Here is a 23,489-nt window from a genome sequence, read left to right on the forward strand (position 1 = left end):
TTCAAAAGAGACGTGATGGGAGCTGCCACCTGTCCAAAACCCCCGGATAAACCTCCGGTAGTAATTCGCAAACCCCAAAAACTGCTGCACCTCCTTCACAGTGGTTGGTGTTTGCCAATTACGCACGGGCTGACACCCGGTCTACCTCCATCTTCACCCCTGACGCAGACAACTGATACCCCAAAAAGGAGACCGACTCCTGGAAAAACAGACACTTCTCTGCCTTAACATACAGGTCGTGCTCCACCAGCCTCCGCAACACTCTGCGCACCAGGGCCACATGCTCGACTCGGGTAGGCGAGTACACGAGAATGTCATCTATGTACACAACCACCCCCTGCCCCTGCATGTCCCTGAAGATCTCATCCACGAATGATTGGAAAACTGACGGAGCGTTCATCAACCCGTATGGCATGACAAGATACTCGTAATGGCCCGAGGTGGTACTAAAGGCTGTCTTCCATTCATCGCCCTCCCTGATGCGCACCAAGTTGTACGCGCTCCTGAGATCTAATTTAGTGAAGAAACGCGCCCCATGCAATGACTCAGTCATGGTCGCAATCAGCGGGAGTGGATAACTGTACTTCACCGTGATCTGATTGAGACCACGGTAATCGATGCACGGGCGTAAACCACCATCCTTTTTCTTCACAAAAAATAAACTCGAGGACGCAGGGGAAGTGGGAAGGCCGTATGTATCCTTGTCTCAGAGATTCGTCTATGTAAGTCTCCATAGCTTTCTTCTCCTCCTGAGACAGAGGATACACATGGCTCCGTGGGAGCGCAGCTCCTGCCTGGAGGTCTATCGCACAATCTCCCTGCCTATGGGGCGGCAACTGCGTCGCCCTCGACTTACTAAACGCAATAGCCAAATCCCCATACTCAGGGGGAACGTGCAATGCGGGCACCTGGTTTGGACTCTCCACCGAGGTAGCCCCTACGGAAACGCCCAAACATCGACCCACACACTGGGCAGACCACTCCATCAGAGCCCTCTCCTGCCACGATATAGATGGGTTATGGGTACTCAACCAGGGCATGCCCAGCACCACCGGATACGCTGAATCATCTCCTGATGACCCCCCTGCGCACACATCCTAAGTGGCGCAGTGACCTCCCTGATCAAGCCCGCACCCAACGGACGGCTATCTAGGGCATGAACGGGGAAAGGGACATCAACAGGGAGAAGGGGAATCCCTAAGGCTAAACAAAACTTCTTATCAACAAAATTCCCAGCCGCGCCTGAATCTACCAGCGCCTTATGCTGGGAATGAGGTGCTACCTGTGGAAAACGCACAGGTATACAGAAATGTGCAACAGAGAGCTCTGGGTGAGTGGGGCGCCTACTCACCTGGAAGGACTCCCCAGTGCGGGACCTGTCGTCCTCTCCCCTAGGAGGCCATCCCCAGCACCTAGCCGCGGTGTGTCCTCCCCGACCACAGTTGGTGCAGGAGATGGACCCCCTCGAAGCTCGACCCCTCCTCTCTCTAGCGCCAGCGCCCCCGAGCTCCATGGGGCACGGCTCGGAGGCGCTGGAGGGTGAAATGGACGGACCCCCTCGGAACGTCCCGCGGGTAGCTAGCAGGTTATCAAGCCTGATGGACATGTCGACCAACTGGTCGAACGAGAGGCTGGTGTCCCTACAGGCCAGCTCCCGACGGACGTCTCGCGTAGACTACATCTGTAGTGATCGATGAGAGCCCGCTCATTCCACCCTGCATCCGCCGCTAGAGTACGGAATTCTAGGGCGAACTCCTGGGCACTCCTCCTCCCCTGCCGGAGGAAGACCAGACGCTCCCCCGCCGCTTTCCCCTCCGGGGATGAGTCAAACACCGCCTTGAAGCGGCGGGAGAACTCGTCGTAGGTGATGGTGTCCGCGTCGATCCTCCTCCACTCTGCGTTGGCCCATTCCAACGCCTTCCCGGAAAGGCAGGAGATCAGGGCGGACACGCTCTCATGTCCCGAGGGCGCCGGGTGCACGGTGGCCAGGTACAGCTCCACCTGGAGAAGGAATCCCTGACACCCGGCCACGGTCCCATCGTAGGCCCTCGACTTGCCGATGGTGCTGGCAGAGAGGATGGCGGTGGAGGAGTCCCCCAGCCTCGGATGGTGGTGATCACCTCCTGCAGTGCGGAGACCATCTGCAGGATCTGGTCACTCTGTTCACGGACCTTGTCCTCCAGCGTCGCCTGGGCTGCTGCGGCTCCTGCTGATTCCACTCTTGATGGTGTGTGATTCTGTCAGGAATGCTGTAGGTGGGTGTAGTGGTGGAATCAAGCGCAGGACACCGAAGTATAGTCCAAAAGACTTTAGTGCAATTTCCAACAAGGAAAAATCGAACAAACTTGCCCGAAGGCGAAACTACGCACGAAGGTGACAAAACAAAAGGCGCACTAACCATGTGTGTAAAACGCTCCAACACAGTGGAGTAAAGCTCTACCGAGCGAATAAGTAATTATACAAGCACAACACACGACATAAATAAATCAATCACACACAACACTAGACAAACACAACGAGAAACTTATAGGACACTAATTACACTAAACGAGAACAGGTGTCACAACAAACAGACAAAAGCAAACGAACATAGAAACATGCAACGGTGGCAACTAGTATTCCGGAGACAACGAACGCCGAAGCCTGCCCGAACAAGGAAGAGAGGCAGCCTCGGCCGAAACCGTGACACTAAGCAGGGAGTAGCCTATGATAAGAATTTGTGTGTGTGAATAAAAGGACTTGCTCTGCACTTTGGGGGCAGAGCGCTCTCTGAATAAAGAACTGATCATTGTATGCTGGGATTCTGTCTGTTTTCATAACTAGAGCCTTACAACCTCTAGGATACAGATGGAGTTATAAAATAGTTCAGTTTGAACATTGAGATAGAAATTCTTGTGACATAGATACATACAATCAGTGGAGCATTTTTCGATCATTTGTAGTGTCCAAATATTTTTCCACCAAACAAACTTCGGAACTTTGGAGAATTGTATATACTTACAATATATTGACACATTGACAGCAAGAAGACACTATTGGTGATGCTGAAGAGAGATGTGAGGATCAAGAGCACAATCCAGCACATATCATTGCCAGCTGACCAAGGAGAAGAAGGCTCTGCAGGAGGCTCATCAGCAAACGCTGGATGACCTGCAGAGTGAGGAGGACAAAGTCAACACGCTGACCAAGGCCAAAGCCAAACTGGAACAGCAAGTTGATGATGTGAGTATCAAATAGGAATTCATAAAAATTACAACAAAATGTGTTATATCCTAAAAATAGGCTACAGTAAATTGGTTACTCCGAATATTGTTTTATACATATTTTATCAGCTTGAAGGGTCTCTGGAGCAAGAGAAGAAGGTGAGAATGGGCCTTGAGAGAGCCAAGAGAAAGCTGTCAGGTCGTGTTGTAGGTGTGGTGTAGGAATCAAACGCAGGAAGCAGACTGAATTCCAAAAAGCTGTATTCCTGCCTAAACACAGGCAACAGGACGAAATAAGCCTGACAGCAAAATACGCACGAAGGCGAAAAGACAATGCGCACAAACAGGTGCGTCAGGATGAAATAAGTGCACACACAAGTGCAACGAACGCTCCAGCAAACAGTGGAGAAAAATAACGCTCAACCGAGCAATACACAGACTGACGGTAACAATCACACACAACACAAGACAAACACAACGAGAAACTTATAGGACACTAATTACTACAAAACAGAAACAGGTGTAGAAACAAACAGACAAAAGCAAACGAACATGAAACATCAATCGGTGGCAGCTAGAATTCGGAGACGACGAACGCCGAAGCCTGCCCGAACAAGGGAGAGAGGCAGCCTCGGCCGAAACCGTGACAGTACCCCCCTTGACGCGCGGCTCCAGACGCGCGCCGACTCCCGGCCTTGGGGACGACCCGGAGGCCGCGGCGCAGGGGCGCGTCGGATACCCCCGATGGAATTCCGTCAGAGCGACGGGTCCAAGATGTCTCTCCTCGGCACCCAGCACCGCTCCTCCGGACCGTACCCTCCCACTCCACTAGATACTGAAGACCCCCTCTCCGACGTCTAGAATCCAAGATGGATCTCACGGTGTACGCCGGTACCCCCTCGATGTCCAACGGGGCCGGGGGTCTCCAAGATCTCATGTTCTTGGAGTGGGCCTGCTACCACCGGCCTGAGAAGGGGACACATGGAACGAGGGGTTAATACACTTATACTCAACTGGTAACTGTAATCTATAACATACCTCGTTCAACCTTCTCAGGACTTTAAATGGCCTCTACAAACCGCCGACCCAGCTTCCGACAGGGCAGGCGGAGGGGCAGGTTTCTGGCAGAGAGCCAGACTCGATCTCCAGGTGCGTACACTGGCCCCTCACTGCGGTGTAGGTCGGCGCTCGTCTTCTGTCGACGTATGGCACGCTGCAGATGGACGTGTGCAGCGTCCCACGTCTCCTCCGAGCGCCGCACCCACTCATCCACAGCGGGGGCCTCGATCTGGCTCTCATGCCATGGTGCCAGAACCGGCTGGTACCCCAAAACACACTGAAAAGGGGTTAGTTGGGTGGAGGAGTGGCGGAGAGAGTTCTGTGCCATCTCGGCCCAGGGCACATATCTCGCCCACTCCTCCGGCCGATCCCGGCAGTACGTTCTGAGAAACCTACCCACATCCTGGTTAACGCGTTCCACCTGCCCATTACTCTCCGGGTGGTAACCCGAGGTGAGGCTCACCGAGACCCCCAACCGCTCCATGAAAGCTCTCCAGACTCTGGAGGTGAATTGGGGACCTCGGTCAGCCACAATGTCCTCGGGCACCCCGTAGTGCCGGAACACATGGGTGAATATAGCTTCGGCGGTCTGCAGGGCAGTAGGAAGACCCGGCATGGGGAGCAAACGACAGGCCTTAGAGAACCGGTCCACAACGACCAGGATGGTAGTATTCCCTTGAGAGAGGGGAAGGTCAGTTATAAAATCCACCGAGAGGTGGGACCATGGTCGTTGTGGAACGGGCAGGGGCAGTAACTTACCCCTAGGCAGATGTCTAGGCGCCTTACACTGGGCGCACACCGAGCAGGAGGAAACATAAACCCTCACATCCCTGGCCAACGTGGGCCACCAATATTTGGCACTAAGACAGTGCACTGTCCGGCCGATACCCGGGTGTCCAGAGGAGGGTGACGTGTGAGCCCAATAGATCAATCGATCCCGACACTCGAGCGGAACATACTTCCGACCCTCCGGGCATTGTGGTGGACTAGGGTCGGTGCGTAATGCCCGCTCGAGCTCAGAATCGAGCTCCCACACCACCGGTGCCACTAGACACGACTCCGGCAGTATGGGAGTGGGCTCCACGAACCTCTCCTCCCCGTCATACAGCCGAGACAGCGCATCTGCCTTCCCGTTTTGTGACCCAGGGATGTAGGTGATCTTAAAAGAGAAACGGGTCAAAAACATACTCCATCTAGCCTGCCGAGGGTTCAGCCTCCTCGCTGCCCGGATGTACTCCAGGTTACGGTGGTCCGTCAAAATGAGGAAAGGGTGTTGAGCCCCTCAAGCCAGTGCCTCCACACCTTAAGGGCCTGTACCACAGCTAACAGCTCCCTGTCCCCTATGTCATAATTTCGCTCCGCCGGGCTGAGCTTCTTGGAATAGAAGGCACAGGGGCGGAGTTTAGGTGGCGCGCCTGACCGTTGTGAAAGCACGGGCGCCAATACCGGCCTCAGACGCGTCCACCTCTACCTGAAATGGTAAAGAGGGATCCGGATGCGCCAGCACCGGAGCCGAGGTAAACAGGTCCTTCAGCCTCCCAAACGCCCTGTCCGCCTCGACTGACCACTGCAGACGCACCGGACCCCCTTCAAGAGAGACGTGATGGGAGCTGCCACTTGCCCAAAACCCCGGATAAACCTCCGGTAGTAATTCGCAAACCCCAAAAACTGCTGCACCTCTTTCACAGTGGTTGGTGTTTGCCAATTACGCTACGCCGACCTTCGGTCTACCTCCATCTTCACCCCTGACGCGGACAACTGATACCCCAAAAAGGAGATAGACTCCTGGAAAAACAGACACTTCTCTGCCTTCACATACAGGTCGTGCTCCACCAGCCTCCGCAACACTCTGCGCACCAGGGCCACATGCTCGACACGGGTAGGTGAGTACACGAGAATGTCATCTATGTACACAACGACTCCCTGTCCCTGCATGTCCCTGAAGATCTCATCCACAAATGATTGGAAAACCGACGGAGCATTCATCAACCCGTATGGCATGACTAGATACTCGTAATGGCCCGAGGTGGTACTAAAGGCTGTTTTCCATTCATCATCCTTCTTGATGCGCACGTTGTACGCGCTCCTGAGATCTAATTTCGTGAAGAAACGCGCCCCATGCAACGACTCAGTCATGGTCGCAATCAGCGGGAGTGGATAACTATACTTCACCGTAATCTGATTGAGACCACAGTAATCGATGCACGGACGCAAACCACCATCCTTCTTCTTCACGAAAAAAAAACTCGAGGACGCGGGGAAGTGGACGGCCGTATGTATCCTTGTCTCAGCGATTCGTCTATGTAAATCTCCATAGCTTTCTTCTCCTCCTGAGACAGAGGATACACATGACTCCGTGGGAGCGCAGCTCCTGCCTGAAGGTTTATCGCACAATCCCCCTGCCTATGGGGTGGCAACCGCGTCGCCCTCGCCTTACTAAACGCGATAGCCAAATCCCCATACTCAGGTGGAATGTGCAATGCGGGCACCTGGTTTGGACTCTCCACCGAGGTAGCCCCTACGGAAACGCCCAAACATCTACCCACACACTGAGCAGACCACTCCATCAGAGCCCTCTCCTGCCACGAAATCACTGGGTTATGGGTACTCAACCAGGGCATGCCCAGCACCACCGGATACGCAGGAGAGTCAATCAGGAACAGCTGAATCATCTCCTGATGATCCCCCTGCGCACACATCCTAAGTGGCGCCGTGACCTCCTGATCAAGCCCGTACCCAACGGACGACTATCTAGGGCGTGAACGGGAAAAGGAACATCAACAGGAATGAGGGGAATCCCTAACGCTAAACAAAACTTTTTATCAATAAAATTCCCAGCTGCGCCTGAATCTACCAGCGCCTTATGCTGGGCATGAGGTGCTACCTGTGGAAAACATACAGGCATACAGAAATGGGCAACAGAGAGCTCTGGGTGAGTGGGGCGCCTACTCACCTGGAAGGAATCCCCAGTGCGGGACCTGTCGTCATCTCCCCTAGGAGGCCATCCCCAGCACCTAGCCGCGGTGTGTCCTCCCCGACCACAGTTGGTGCAGTGGATGGACCCCCTAGTCTGCCGACTCCTCCTATCTCTAGCGCCAGCGCCCCGAGCTCCATAGGACACGGCTCGGATGCGCTGGAGGATGGAATGGACGGACCCCCCTCAGGACGTCCGCGGGTAGCCAATAGGTTATCTAACCTGATTGACATGTCGACCAGCTGGTCGAAAGTGAGACTGGTGTCCCTACAGGTCAGCTCCCGACGGACGTCCTCTCTGAGGCTACATCGGTATAGATCGATGAGGGCCCGCTCATTCCACCCTGCATCTGCCGCTAGAGTACGGAATTCGAGTGCGAATTCCTGGGCACTCCTCCTCCCCTGCCTGAGGAAGACCAGACGCTCCCCCGCCGCTTCCCTCCGGGGATGGTCGAACACCGCCTAAAGCGGCGGGAGAACTCGGTGTATGTAATAGTCGTGGCGTCGATCTTCCTCCACTCCGCGTTGGCCCACTCCAACGCTTTACCGGCCAGGCAGGAGATCAGGCGGACACGCTCTCATGCCCTGAAGGTGCCGGATGTACTGTGGCCAGGTACAGCTCTACCTGGAGCAGGAATCCCCTGACACCCAGCTGCGGTCCCGTCGTAGGACCTCGGGAGAGATAGTCGGACTCCGCGAGGTTCCGGCGCTGGACTGGGTGGGCTGGCCGATGGTGCTGGCAGGGCGGCTGGCGGTGGAGGCGGACCCCAGCCTCGGAGGGTGGTCATCACCTCCTGCAGGGCGGCCCCCATCTGCAGGAGCTGCTCTTGCTGTTCCCGAACCTGGGTTTCCAGTCTTGAATGTGCTGCTTCGGCTCCTGCTGATTCCATACTGTAAGGTGTGTGATTCTGTCAGGTCGTGTTGTAGGTGTGGTGTAGGAATCAAACGCAGGAAGCAGACTGAATTCCAAAAGCTGTATTCCTGCCTAAACACAGGCAACAGGACGAAATAAGCCTGACAGCAAAATACGCACGAAGGCGAAAAGACAATGCGCACAAACAGGTGCGTCAGGATGAAAATAAGTGCACACACAAGTGCAACGAACGCTCCAGCAAACAGTGGAGAAAAATAACGCTCAACCGAGCAATACACAGACTGACGGTAACAATCACACACAACACAAGACAAACACAACGAGAAACTTATAGGACACTAATTACTACAAAACAGAAACAGGTGTAGAAACAAACAGACAAAAGCAAACGAACATGAAACATCAATCGGTGGCAGCTAGAATTCCGGAGACGACGAACGCCGAAGCCTGCCCGAACAAGGGAGAGAGGCAGCCTCGGCCGAAACCGTGACAAAAGCTGGAGGGAGACTTGAAGTTGACCCAGGAGAGTCTAATGGACCTGGAGAATGACAAGCAGCAGCTGGAGGAGAGAATGAAGAAGTAAGATCACAACCCACAAAAATCGAATGAATAATTATTTTACAGAAAGCGCTAAAATGTGTCCTTTACTCATCAGCAAGGACTTTGAGATGAGCAAACTCAACAGCAAGATTGAGGATGAGCAGGTCTTGGGTGCCCAGCTTCAGAAAAAACTGAAGGAGCTGCAGGTATTTCAATAGCATTGTTGAAAAGGGAATATTTCTGTTGCAACTGTTGTGTTCTTACCAGGAAATCTGAAATCCCTCAATTTCAGGCCCGCATTGAGGAGTTGGAGGAAGAGGTAGAGGCTGAGAGAGCTGCTCAAGCCAAGGTGGTGAAACAAAGGGCAGATTTGGCCAGAGAGGTGAGACAGTAATAGAGAGGAGCAATAGTAATGTCATATTTTTGTAGGCACTAACTCCGTCATGGCTCGTTGGCCAAAGCCTATGGGAAAAGTAATGTTTTTTTTTGAGTGTTTTTGGATAAACGGCAAAATAAGGTCTGTAGTAAACACAGGCTTAGGAGATCTTATACGTTTTGTTCTCTGAGATAATCTTCATCAGCTAACGTCACCTTTTGTGACTTATTAAGCATTTATGTAATCAAAACAAATACATAAAGCACATAAAGGCTTCATAATTCATAAAGGGCAGGTTAACCGACTGATATTATCTCATGGAACAAAACATATAAGATCTCCTAAACCTGTCTTAACCTCAGACCTTATTTTCAGCTATCCCAAACCCCAATATCTTCCCATTCATTTCGCCCATAGGAATGGCTGAACGAACCAGAGGTAACTCATTTCTGTTTTTTAGGACTACAAACTGGCGAGCTCTATAGATAACAATTAAATACAGTATCTGCTACCTGAGGTATGTAGAGGTCATATTAAAAGTAATTTGTCACATGTGTAGAACACCAGCCTGTTGAGACAGAAGAAGAAGCTAGAGGGCGACACATCCCAACTTCAGAATGAAGTGGAGGAGGCTGTGCAGGAGTGCAGAAATGCTGAGGAAAAGGCCAAGAAGGCCATTACTGATGCTGCCATGATATTAACATCAATCATATCTTTCTAGGTGAGAGAGCTAGAGAGTGAAGTGGAAATGGAGCAAAGGAGGAGCAGTGATTCTGTGAAAGGAGTCTGTGAATATTTTACATTTACATTTTAGTCATTTAGCAGACGCTCTTATCCAGAGCGACTTACAGGAGCAATTAGGGTTAAGTGCCTTGCTCAAGGGCACATTAACGTCATTTAGCAGACGCTCTTAGCCAGAGCGACTCACAAATTGGTGCGTTCACCCTATAGCCAGTGGGATAACCACTTTACAATTTGGGGGGGTTTAGAAGGATTACTTTATCCTATCCCAGGTATTCCTTAAAGAGGTGGGGTTTCAAATGTCTCCGGAAGGTGGTGAGTGACTCCGCTGTCCTGGCGTCGTGAGGGAGCTTGTTCCACCATTGGGGTGCCAGAGCAGCGAACAGTTTTGCCTGGGCTGAGCGGGAACTATGCTTCCGCAGAGGAAGGGAGCCAGCAGGCCAGAGGTGGATGAACGCAATGCCCTCGTTTGGGTGTAGGGACTGATCAGAGCCTGAAGGTACGGAGGTGCCGTTCCCCTCACTGCTCCATAGGCAAGCACCATGGTCTTGTAGCGGATGCGAGCTTCAACTGGAAGCCAGTGGAGTGTGCGGAGGAGGGGGGGTGACGTGAGAGAACTTGGGAAGGTTGAACACCAGACGGGCTGCGGCATTCTGGATGAGTTGTAGGGGTTTAATGGCACAGGCAGGGAGGCCAGCCAACAGCGAGTTGCAGTAGTCCAGACGGGAGATGACAAGTGCCTGGATTAGGACCTGTGCCGCTTCCTGTGTAAGGCAGGGTCGTACTCTCCGAATGTTGTAGAGCATGAACCTGCAGGATCGGGTCACCGCCTTGATGTTGGCGGAGAACGACAGGGTGTTGTCCAGGGTCACGCCTAGGCTCTTCGCACTCTGGGAGGAGGACACAGCGGAGTTGTCAACCGTGATGGCGAGATCATGGAACGGGCAGTCCTTCCCCGGGAGGAAGAGCATCTCCGTCTTGCCAGGGTTCAGCTTGAGGTGGTGATCCGTCATCCATACTGATATGTCTGCCAGACATGCAGAGATGCGATTCGCCACCTGGTTATCAGAAGGGGGAAAGGAGAAGATTAGTTGTGTATCGTCAGCGTAGCAATGATATGAAAGGCCATGTGAGGATATGACAGAGCCAAGTGACTTGGTGTATAGGGGAGAAAAGGAGAGGGCCTAGAACTGAGCCCTGGGGGACACCAGTGGTGAGAGCACGTGGTGCGGAGACAGCTTCTCGCCACGCCACTTGGTAGGAGCGACCGGTCAGGTAGGACGCAATCCAGGAGTGAGCCGCGCCGGAAATGCCCAGCTCGGAGAGGGTGGAGAGGAGGATCTGATGGTTCACAGTATCAAAGGCAGCAGACAGGTCTAGAAGGACAAGAGCAGAGGAGAGAGAGTTAGCTTTAGCAGTGCGGAGAGTCTCCGTGACACAGAGAAGAGCAGTCTCAGTTGAATGACCAATCCTGAAACCTGATTGGTTTGGATCAAGAAGGTCATTCTGAGAGAGATAGCAAGAGAGTTGGCTAAAGACGGCACGCTCAATAGTTTTGGAAAGAAAAGAAAGAAGGGATACTGGTCTGTAGTTGTTGACATCAGTGGGGTCGAGTGTTGGTTTTTTTGAGAAGGGGAGCAACTCTCGCTCTCTTGAAGACGGAAGGGACATGGCCAGCGGTCAAGGATGAGTTGATCAGCGAGGTGAGGTAGGGGAGAAGGTCACCGGAGATGGTCTGGAGAAGGGAGGAGGGGATGGGGTCAAGCGGGCAGGTTGTTGGGCGGCCTGCAGTCACAAGTCGCAGGATTTTATCTGGAGAGAGAGGGGAGAAAGAAGTCAAAGCATAGGGTAGGGCAGTGTGAGCAGGACCAGCAGTGTCATTAGACTTAACAAACGAGGATCGGATGTCGTCAACCTTCTTTTTCAAAGTGGTTGACGAAGTCATCCACAGAGAGAGAGGAGGGGGGGAGGATTCAGGAGGGAGGAAAATGTGGCAAAGAGCTTCCTAGGGTTAGAGGCAGATGCTTGGAATTTAGAGTGGTAGAAGGTGGCTTTAGCAGCAGAAACAGATGAAGAAAATGTAGAGAGGAGGGAGTGAAAAGATGCCAGGTCGGCAGGGAGTTTAGTTTTCTTCCATTTCCGCTCCGCTGCCCGGAGCTCTGTTCTGTGAGCTCGCAATGAGTCATCAAGCCACGGAGCTGGAGGGGAGGACCGAGCCGGCCGGGAGGATAGGGGACACAAAGAGTCAAAGGATGCAGAAAGGGAGGAGAGGAGGGTTGAGGAGGCAGAATCAGGAGATTGGAGGGAGAAGGATTGAGCAGAGGGAAGAGATGATAGGATGGAAGAGGAGAGAGTAGTGGGAGAGAGAGAGCGAAGGTTGCGGCGGCGCATTACCATCTGTGTAGGGGCAGAGTGAGTAGTGTGGGAGGAGAGCGAGAGAGAAAAGGAAACAAAGTAGTGGTCGGAGACATGGAGGGGAGTTGCAGTGAGATTAGTAGAGGAGCAGCATCTAGTGAAGATGAGGTCAAGCGTATTGCCTGCCTTGTGAGTAGGGGGGACGGTGAGAGGGTGAGGTCAAAAGAGGAGAGGAGTGGAAAGAAGGAGGCAGAGAGAAATGAGTCAAATGTGGACATAGGGAGGTTGAAATCCCCCAAAACTGTGAGGGATGAGCCATCCTCAGGGAAGGAACTTATCAAGGCGTCAAGCTCATTGATGAACTCTCCAAGGGAACCTGGAGGGCGATAGATGACAAGGATATTAAGCTTAAATGGGCTAGTGACTGTGACAGCATGGAATTCAAATGAGGAGATAGACAGATGGGTTAGGGGAAAAATTGAGAATGTCCACTTGGGAGAAATGAGGATTCCTGTACCACCACCCCTCTGACCAGATGCTCTCGGGGTATGCGAGAACACATGGTCAGACGAGGAGAGAGCAGTAGGAGTAGCAGTGTTTTCAGTGGTGATCCATGTTTCCGTCAGCGCCAGGAAGTCGAGGGACTGGAGGTTGGCATAGGCTGGGATGAAGTCAGCTTTGTTGGCAGCAGAACGGCAGTTCCAGAGGCTGCCTGCGACCTGGAACTCCACGTGGGTGGTGCGTGCAGGGACCACCAGGTTAGAGAGGCAGCAGCCACGCGGTGTGGTGCGTTTGTGTAGCCTGTGCAGAGAGGAGAGAACAGGGATAGGCAGAGGCATAGTTGACAGGCTGTAGCAAATGGCTACAAAAATGCAGAGGAGATCGGAATGAAATGAGCTAAGCATCTGGGAGCGGAGAGAGCAGGGCCTCCCCTCACCAAAAACTTCTACCTCAGAAACTAAAATTGTTTCACTGAACCACCCGAACAAAAACTCTCCCAACTTCCACCTTTAGAAATCAGAATTGTTGTGAACCACAGCGGTTCAATGTTTAAAGGAATAGACTCAACCCACTTTATTCAACTATGACACCAAAGCTAACTAGCAAGCTAGCATCCAATAACAATAACACACCGTATAGCACCAACCCTTGGTCACAACAAACCACCAATAGTGTGATAACACACTAAACAGATCATTCGTGTCTGTGTCAAGTTCCTTTCATGACGCAGCAATGATTAGACGTTGGCTAGCTAGGACAAGTATATTGTATTTAGCTACTACCGTACAGTTAGCTGGTCATGTTGGGTAGCTAGCTATGGCCACTGTGTTGACTTTGTTTGAAGAACGGCTAGCTAGCTAGCTTCGTGCTACACCCGGCACACAATGGCTATTGTGTTGACTCTGACTCTGTTCGAAAAACGGCTAGGTAGCTCGCTTCGTGCTACAGCCGGCACTGCCAAGACACAGTAACTACCCACAACAACCCACGATGCCTAGCTATGACGCCGTAGCTAACTTGCAAGCTAGCATCCATTAACACACAATTTAGCATCAATACTTGGTTACAACAAACTGCCAAGAGTGTGTTAGCACACTAAACAGATAATTCAAGTCCGTGTCTAGTTCCTTTCATAACGCATAACGCAGCAAAAATTAAACGATGGCTAGGACTACATTAACATTGGAAACAGCTCTCCAGCGTTGCTAATCGATACCAGTAGCTACCCGCTAGCTAGCTAGCCTCGTGCTTCGATACTAACCTACAATTACCTACGGAAACCTACAATAACAACAATACTAACCTATAATAAATACAATACCTAACTACAGCTAACTACCTACCTACGATCTAATACATGGTTAAGCTTTACTCAACACCATATGAGAAGCTTACCTCCTGCTTACCTCCAGCTAGAGAAAAACACGACCTCTCCCGACATCTTCACTAGCATCCATTAACACACAATTTAGCATCAATACTTGGTTACAACAAACTGCCAAGAGTGTGTTAGCACACTAAACAGATAATTCAAGTCCGTGTCTAGTTCCTTTCATAACGCATAACGCAGCAAAAATTAAACGATGGCTAGGACTACATTAACATTGGAAACAGCTCTCCAGCGTTGCTAATCGATACCAGTAGCTACCCGCTAGCTAGCTAGCCTCGTGCTTCGATACTAACCTACAATTACCTACGGAAACCTACAATAACAACAATACTAACCTATAATAAATACAATACCTAACTACAGCTAACTACCTACCTCTTTCCTGATATTAATTAGAATTACAGGATATCAAGGAGCTCACCTACCAGGTACATTAAATACTTTAATTTGACAGGGCACAATTAATGCTCAGAATCAAATGTAAGATACATATAATGTTGTTTCCCTTCTTTTTGTGTGCAGACTGAGGAAGACCGTAAAAATCTGAGCTGCCTGCAGGACCTGGTGGACAAACTGCAGCTGAAGGTCAAATCCTACAAGAGAACTGCAGAGGAGGCTGTAAGTAACCTTCTATCATCCCACGGATGCATCTGTAATTCTCAAATTGTTTTGTTTGCTAGAAACTTCATTTATATAAAAACAAATTCACAGGAGGAACAAGCCAATGCCTATTTGGGTAAGTTCCGCAAGATCTAGCATGAACTGGACGAGGCAGAGGAGAGGGCTGATATTGCTGAGTCTCAGGTCAACAAGATGAGAGCCAAGAGTTGTGATTCCGGCTCCAATGCCAGTAAAGACACTTTTTTCAAGTGCCCTAAAGGATCATTTGCAGACTTCCCATGAACTTTTGTGTCCCCATGCAGATGGCAAAGTTTCAACTTTGATTAGCTTTAAGGCACATTACATAAAATAGCTATTCATATCGTTATATATGGGCGCTTACAGCATTATGGACATTACATTTGCACTCAAAATTTCAACTTTCATCTCACAGAATGGACAAACAAAAATGGAAATGAAACTTTTGATTTGTGTGTCTATAATACCTCTTGGTGGGAGTGTATACCCCAAAAAGCGGACTTCTAAATATTGGCATGTTGGAGTAATCAAGCAAATTAGTAGAGTTGTCGATGTTGCATGAAATGGACAAGCTTTGTGGGGTGAAAATATTAGCAAATGTCTGTGAGTTTGTAAGCAAATGTCTGTGAGTTTCGAAGGAAAGGCTTGGCTGAACACAAAAATTATTATTTTAAAAAGATTGTCATTTCCATTCTTACTTTAGAAAGCAAAAACGACCGTTACCAATGTTTCAACCTCCGTTACGGACGTTAGAGTCTGAAATAGACATTCAAATCTTAAATATGTCTTGATCAAAATCTATCAGAACACAATTGTTTTAATTTGGAATGTTTTAAAAATGTCAGCACAAGGCATAGTACCTTAGGATTACATAATTACAGGTAGCCTGAATAGTATAGTACGCACCACACCCTAATAGGTCATTATAAAAAATCTTTATAGATATCAAAATGAACCTCTATCAGTTGAATGTAGACACAAATATATATATTTTCAATGTAGTACCATTTTTTTGTATTACAATTGTTCAAAATATGCAAATGAGATAATATACATGTGCCTATACTGCCAGTCCACTTTTCTGGACACTGGATGAGAAGAAACAAAAACACTCCAGGACTATTCACATTGTTGATGAATACTGTTCTCATCTATCTATCTGAAAATAGTACTGCCATGTATGAGAAATGCATTTCATCATAAATCAACAATAGCTTCAGTAAAAGTCTAAAGAATACATCGGAGAACAAGCACAATAAATGTGGTGAATGTACACGCTTCTGAAGCTAACATATGATCCATTATTATCCATCACATCCACCACCGTTATGATTGTTATGGATATCATAACGCTAGAAAAGGATACTGACAATGAAAAGAGAGAAACCAATTGAAGAGTTTATTTTCAAAACGCTACGTCCACCAATTTTTCACATTTGTGTTTTTTCATCAGAAATGATTGCTTACGGGTACCTTCATGTGTGTGTAAAATATTACTGTTCTCACATTTTTAATTCAAACATTTTAGATGTGAATTAAAATATGTTTTGTTTTTTTGCTAAGCATTATACTATACTGTATATCCATTGTTTAGCTGGAATGGAATGGAAGTCTAAGTCGATCTGGATAAGAGCATCTAAATGACTATAATGTCAAATGTAAATATTTTACATACAGATCTCATACTACTGTGTTTAATAATTATAGAAAAATATACACTACCGGTCAAAACTTTTAGAACACATACCCATTCAAGGGTTTTTCTTTATTTTTACTATTTTCTACATTGTAGAATAATAGTGAAGACATCAAAACTATGAAATAACACATATGGAATCATGTAGTAACCAAAAAAGTGTTAAACAAGTCAAAATATATTTTATATTTGAAATTCTTCAAATAGCCACCATTTGCCTTGATGAAAGCTTTGCACACTATTGGTATTCTCTTAACCAGCTTCACCTGGAATACTTTTCCAAAAGTCTTTAAAGAGTTATTACATATGCTGAGCACTTTTTGGCTGCTTTTCCTTCACTCTGCGGTCTGACTCATCCCAAACCATCTCAATTTGGTTGAGGTCGGGGGATTGTGGAGGCCAGGTCATCTGATGCAGCACTCCATCACTCTCCTTCTTGGTAAAATAGCCCTTACACAGCATGGAGGTGTGTTGGATCATTGTCCTTTTGGAAAACAAATGATAGTCCCACTAAGCCCAAACCAGATGGGATGGCGTAGTGCTGCAGAATGCTGTGGTAGCCATGCTGGTTAAGTGTGCCTTGAATTCTAAATAAATCACAGACAGTGTCCCCAGCAAAGCACCCCCAAACCATAACATCTCCTCCTCCATGCTTTACGGTGGGAAATACACATGCAGAGATCATCCGTTCACCCACACGCGTCTCACAAAGACACGGCGGTTGGAACCAAAAATCTCAAATTTGGACTCCAGACCAAAGGACAACTTTCCACCGGTCTAATGTCCTTTGCTCATGTTTCTTGGCCCAAGCAAGCCTCTTCTTCTTATTGGTGTCCTTTAGTAGTGGTTTCTTTGCAGCAATTTGACCATGAAGGCCTGATTCACACAGTCTCCTGTGAACAGTTGATGTTAAGATGTATCTGTTTGTAACGGTTGGTGTGAGGTGTGACCCAGGTGCGGTGCAGGATAGACAGTAGGCAGTAGGCAGAGATGGTGAAACAAGTATAGGATACAAAATAACGGACTGGTCATGATAAAATAAAGGAGGAGCAAATGTCCAAAAACAGGCTGACAGCAAACATACGAAATACTAACTATGACTGAAAACAACAATGAAACAAGGAGAACACTTCTCAAGTACCTGTACATACATCTCGCGATCAGACACTGATTAGTACTGTTTGGCATCGAGAAACTAGCAGAGAAAACAGAGCAAGGGAACACAGGGAAGTGAGGGTATAAATACACAGGTTAACAGGTAGACACAGGTGACACCAATAGGATAATGATTAGTCCAGACTGTGAGTGAGGAGGTGCCTAAGGTTGTCGGAGGTTGACACCTAGTGGGTCACTCCGGAACTGCGACCCCCTCCTGTAACATCTGTTACTTGAACTCTGAAAATGATTTATTTGGGCTGCAATTTCTGAGGCGGGTAACTCTAATGAACTTACCATCTGCAGCAGAGGTAACTCTGGGTCTTCCATTCCTGTGGCAGTCCTCATGAGTTTCATCATAGCGCTTGATGGTTTTTGCGACTGCACTTGAAGAAACGTTTGAAGTTCTTGAAATGTTTCGTATTGACTGACCTTCATGTCTTAAAGTAATGATGGACTGTCGTTTCTCTTCGCTTATTTGAGCTGTTCTTGCCATAATATGGACATGGCTATTTTCTGTATACCCCCCCTACCGTGTCACAACACAACTGATTGGCTCAAACGCATTAATAAGGAAAGAATTTCCACAAATTAACTTTTAAGAAAGCACATCTATTACTTGAAACGTATTCCAGGTGACTACCTCATGAAGCTGGTTGAGAGAATGCCAAGAGTGTGCAAAGCTGTCATCAAGGCGAAGGGTGGCTATTTGAAGAATATCAAATATCAAATATATTTAGATTTTTTGGTTACTACATGATTCCATATGTGTTATTTCATAGTTTTGATGTCTTTACTATATTCTACAATGTAGAAAATAGTAAAATAAAGAAAAACCCTTGAATGAGTAGGTGTTCTAAAACTTTTGACCGTTAGTGTAATCTGTATATGTCACGGTTTCGGCCGAGGCGGCCCCTCCTCCTTGTTCGGGCAGGTTTCGGCGGTCGTCGTCTCCGGAGTACTAGCTGCCACCGTTCTATGTTTCTTGTTTGATTGGTTTTGTCTGTTTGTCACACCTGTTTTGTGTTATGTCTCATTAAGCACCCTATTTAGTTCCTTGTTGTTAGTTTAGGTGTTGTGTGTAATTGTTCCTTGTCGTGTTGCTGCGCTACCTGTTTTGGTGCGCTATTTTGTAGCTTACCTCCTTGTTTGTTTTAAGGAGAAGATTACGCACATGTTTAGTGCGCCCGTTTGTTTACGCCTGTGCACGCTTTTCTAGCCTCCGGGCTGTTTTTGGATTATATTTTGTGTGATCTACTAAAGTCTTTGTTGGACTTAACTTCTGCGTCCTGCGCCTGATTCCACACCACACCACACCTACCTACAGCAACTCTTGACAGAATTACACACCCGCCGAAACCTGGAATACATTCGGGCAGCTAGGAGACTGAATCCTCGCCAGGCTCGATGGACTATGTTTCTCGCCCGGTTTGTGTTCAAGATCACTTACATCCCTGGGTCCCAGAACGGGAAAGCAGATGCCCTGTCTCGGCGGTATGACACGGAGGAGAGGTGCGTGGAGTCCATTCCCATACTACCGGAGTCTTGTCTGGTGGCACCGGTGGTGTGGGAGGTCGATGCGAGATCGAGCGGGCATTACGCACCGACCCTAGCCCTCCACAGTGTCCGGTGGGTCGGACGACGTCCCGCTCGAGGTCCGGGATCGGCTGATTTATTGGGCTCACACGTCACCCTCCTCTGGACATCCAGGTATTGGCCGGACAGTGCACTGCCTTAGTACAAAATACTGGTGGCCAACGTTAGCCAGGGATGTGAGGGTTTATGTCTCCTCCTGCTCAGTGTGTGCCCAGTGTAAGGCGCCCAGACACTTGCCCAGGGGTAAATTACAACCCCTGCCCGTTCCACAACGACCCTGGTCTCACCTCTCGGTGGATTTTGTTACCGACCTTCCCTCCTCACAAGGGAATACCACCATCCTGGTCGTTGTGGATCGGTTCTCGAAGGCCTGTCATCTCCTTCCCATGCCGGGTCTTCCTACTGCCCTACAGACCGCTGAGGCTCTATTTACTCACGTCTTCCGGCATTACGGGGTACCCGAGGATATAGTGTCCGATCGAGGCCCCCAGTTTACCTCCAGAGTCTGGAGAGCCTTTATGGAACGGTTGGGGGTCTCGGTGAGCCTTACCTCGGGTTACCACCCGGAGAGTAATGGGCAGGTCGAACGAGTCAACCAGGATGTGGGTAGGTTTCTGAGGTCATATTGTCAGGGCCGGCTGGAGGAGTGGGCGAGATATGTGCCCTGGGCCGAGATGGCACAGAACTCTCTCCGCCACTCCTCCACTAGACTAACCCCTTTCCAGTGTGTGTTAGGGTACCAGCCGGTTCTGGCACCTTGGCATGAGAGCCAGATCGAGGCCCCTGCTGTGGATGAGTGGGTGCGACGCTCGGAGGAGACGTGGAACGCTGCACACGTCCATCTGCAGCGAGCCATCCGTCGACAGAAGACGAGCGCCGACCTACACCGCAGTGAGGGGCCAGTGTACGCACCTGGAGATCGAGTCTGGCTCTCAACCAGAAACCTGCCCCTCCGCCTGCCCTGCCGGAAGCTGGGTCGGCGGTTGGGGCCTTTTAAAGTCCTGAGGAGATTGAACGAGGTGTGTTACAGGTTACAACTGCCCATTGATTACAAGAATATTAACCCCTCGTTCCATGTGTCTCTCCTCAGGCCGGTGGTAGCTGGTCCACTCCAGGATTTTGAGATAGAGGAGACTCCTCCGCCCCCGTTGGACATCGAGGGGGCTCCGGCGTACACTGTTCGGACCATCCTGGATTCGAGACGCCGGATGGGGGGTCTCCAATATCTTGTGGAGTGGGAGGGGTACGGTCCGGAGGAGCGGTGCTGGGTGCCGAGGAGGGACATTCTGGATCCGTCCTGCTGGACCGAATTCCATCGTGGTCATCCTACGCGCCCCTGCTCCGCGTCTCCTGGTCGTCCCCGAGGCCGGGCGGCGCACGGCTGGAGCCGCGCGTCAAGGGGGGTACTGTCACGGTTTCGCCGAGGCGGCCCCTCCTCCTTGTTCGGGCAGGTTTCGGCGGTCGTCGTCTCCGGAGTACTAGCTGCCACCGTTCTATGTTTCTTGTTTGATTGGTTTTGTCTGTTTGTCACACCTGTTTTGTGTTATGTCTCATTAAGCACCCTATTTAGTTCCTTGTTGTTAGTTTAGGTGTTGTGTGTAATTGTTCCTTGTCGTGTTGCTGCGCTACCTGTTTTGGTGCGCTATTTTGTAGCTTACCTCCTTGTTTGTTTTAAGGAGAAGATTACGCACATGTTTAGTGCGCCCGTTTGTTTACGCCTGTGCGCGCTTTTCTCGCCTCCGGGCTGTTTTTGGATTATATTTTGTGTGATCTACTAAAGTCTTTGTTGGACTTAATTTCTGCGTCCTGCGCCTGATTCCACACCACACCTACCTACAGCAACTCTTGACAGTATATTGATGTCACAAATGTTTCATTAAACAGTTCTTTATTAAAAATGTAGTTATTTGTTACATTTTGTGTAAAACCTAGCAGTACTACTTATTTCTCTGAGAGTGAGGTGGATATATAGCGTTTAGCAAAAAAAAAATGAAACCATCAAGTGATAGATTTTAAACAAATACATGTCTGTCATTGAACTACCCCATGCCATGTAAAAACACAACAATCGCTTTCATAATTTCTTAAAACAATAAAAACTAATTTACCAACATTTCTGAAAATTTATATATAGTGTTTTGAAATAAACTCTTAAATTATAGACCATTTAAAACCTTGATGAAAGTTACCTGTACAGATAACTTTTCAAGATGATCCCATGTAAGTTGCATGTTGTACAAAAACTTTTCCTAAAAACGGTATGATGTTACATTTCCTATCCCAGTCACCCCCCTATCATTACAATATTGTGAACCATGCAAGCAAAACTCAAGAGGTAGAGGCTGAGAGAGCTGCTCAAGCCAAGGTGGTGAAACAAAGGGCAGATTTGGCCAGAGAGGTGAGACAGTAATAGAGAGGAGCAATAATAATAATAATAAGCCATTTAGCAGACGCTTTTATCCAAAGCGACTTACAGTCATGCGTGCATACATTTTTGTGTATGGGTGGTCCCGGGGATCGAACCCACTACTTTGGCGTTACAAGCGCCGTGCTCTACCAGCTGAGCTACAGAGGACCACAATAGTAAAGTCATCTTTTTGTAGCCACTAACTCCGTCATGGCTCGTTGGCCAAAGCCTATGGGAAAAGTAATGTTTTTTTTGGAGTGTTTTTGGATAAACGGCAAAATAAGGTCTGTAGTAAACACAGGCTTAGGAGATCTTATACGTTTTGTTCTCTGAGATAATCTTCATCAGCTAACGTCACCTTTTGTGACTTATTAAGCATTTATGTAATCAAAACAAATACATAAAGCACATAAAGGCTTCATAATTCATAAAGGGCAGGTTAACCGACTGATATTATCTCATGGAACAAAACATATAAGATCTCCTAAACCTGTCTTAACCTCAGACCTTATTTTCAGCTATCCCAAACCCCAATATCTTCCCATTCATTTCGCCCATAGGAATGGCTGAACGAACCAGAGGTAACTCATTTCCGTTTTTTAGGACTACAAACTGGCGAGCTCTATAGATAACAATTAAATACAGTATCTGCTACCTGAGGTATGTAGAGGTCATATTAAAAGTAATTTGTCATATGTGTAGAACACCAGCCTGTTGAGACAGAAGAAGAAGCTAGAGGGCGACACATCCCAACTTCAGAATGAAGTGGAAGAGGCTGTGCAGGAGTGCAGAAATGCTGAGGAAAAGGCCAAGAAGGCCATTACTGATGCTGCCATGATATTAACATCAATCATATCTTTCTAGGTGAGAGAGCTAGAGAGTGAAGTGGAAATGGAGCAAAGGAGGAGCAGTGATTCTGTGAAAGGAGTCTGTGAATATCAAGGAGCTCACCTACCAGGTACATTAAATACTTTAATTTGACAGGGCACAATTAATGCTCAGAATCAAATGTAAGATACATATAATGTTGTTTCCCTTCTTTTTGTGTGCAGACTGAGGAAGACCGTAAAAATCTGAGCTGCCTGCAGGACCTGGTGGACAAACTGCAGCTGAAGGTCAAATCCTACAAGAGAACTGCAGAGGAGGCTGTAAGTAACCTTCTATCATCCCACGGATGCATCTGTAATTCTCAAATTGTTTTGTTTGCTAGAAACTTCATTTATATAAAAACAAATTCACAGGAGGAACAAGCCAATGCCTATTTGGGTAAGTTCCGCAAGATCTAGCATGAACTGGACGAGGCAGAGGAGAGGGCTGATATTGCTGAGTCTCAGGTCAACAAGATGAGAGCCAAGAGTTGTGATTCCGGCTCCAATGTCAGTAAAGACACTTTTTCAAGTGCCCTAAAGGATCATTTGCAGACTTCCCATGAACTTTTGTGTCCCCATGCAGATGGCAAAAGTTTCAACTTTGAATAGCTTTAAGGCTCTGGATAAGAGCGTCTGCTAAATGACGTAAATGTAAATGTAAATGTTATATATGGGCGCTTACAGCATTATGGACATTACATTTGCACTCAAAATTTCAACTTTCATCTCACAGAATGGACAAACAAAAATGGAAATGAAACTTTTGATTTGTGTGTCTATAATACCTCTTGGTGGGAGTGTATACCCCAAAAAGCGGACTTCTAAATATTGGCATGTTGGAGTAATCAAGCAAATTAGTAGAGTTGTCGATGTTGCATGAAATGGACAAGCTTTGTGGGGTGAAAATATTAGCAAATGTCTGTGAGTTTGTAAGCAAATGTCTGTGAGTTTCGAAGGAAAGGCTTGGCTGAACACAAAATTATTATTTTAAAAAGATTGTCATTTCCATTCTTACTTTAGAAAGCAAAAACGACCGTTACCAATGTTTCAACCTCCGTTACGGACGTTAGAGTCTGAAATAGACATTCAAATCTTAAATATGTCTTGATCAAAAT

General features: G+C 48.4%; 1 protein-coding gene across 1 annotated transcript; it reads left to right on the plus strand.

The window, feature by feature from the left end:
* Positions 1 to 3,096: 3,096 nt before the first annotated feature.
* LOC123487998 (myosin-6-like) lies at positions 3,097 to 23,014 on the plus strand (the record flags this gene model as incomplete). The annotated part of the gene is made up of 8 exons (XM_045219017.1): positions 3,097 to 3,222; positions 3,333 to 3,405; positions 8,616 to 8,688; positions 8,765 to 8,855; positions 8,942 to 9,031; positions 14,535 to 14,630; positions 22,558 to 22,653; positions 22,958 to 23,014. Coding segments are annotated over 8 exons (702 nt in total), but the record flags the coding sequence as incomplete, so codon positions are not given.
* Between the last annotated feature and the right edge of the window lie 475 nt (positions 23,015 to 23,489).

The sequence above is a fragment of the Coregonus clupeaformis genome, unplaced genomic scaffold, assembly GCF_020615455.1.
Source record: "Coregonus clupeaformis isolate EN_2021a unplaced genomic scaffold, ASM2061545v1 scaf1981, whole genome shotgun sequence".
Lineage (NCBI taxonomy): Eukaryota > Metazoa > Chordata > Actinopteri > Salmoniformes > Salmonidae > Coregonus > Coregonus clupeaformis.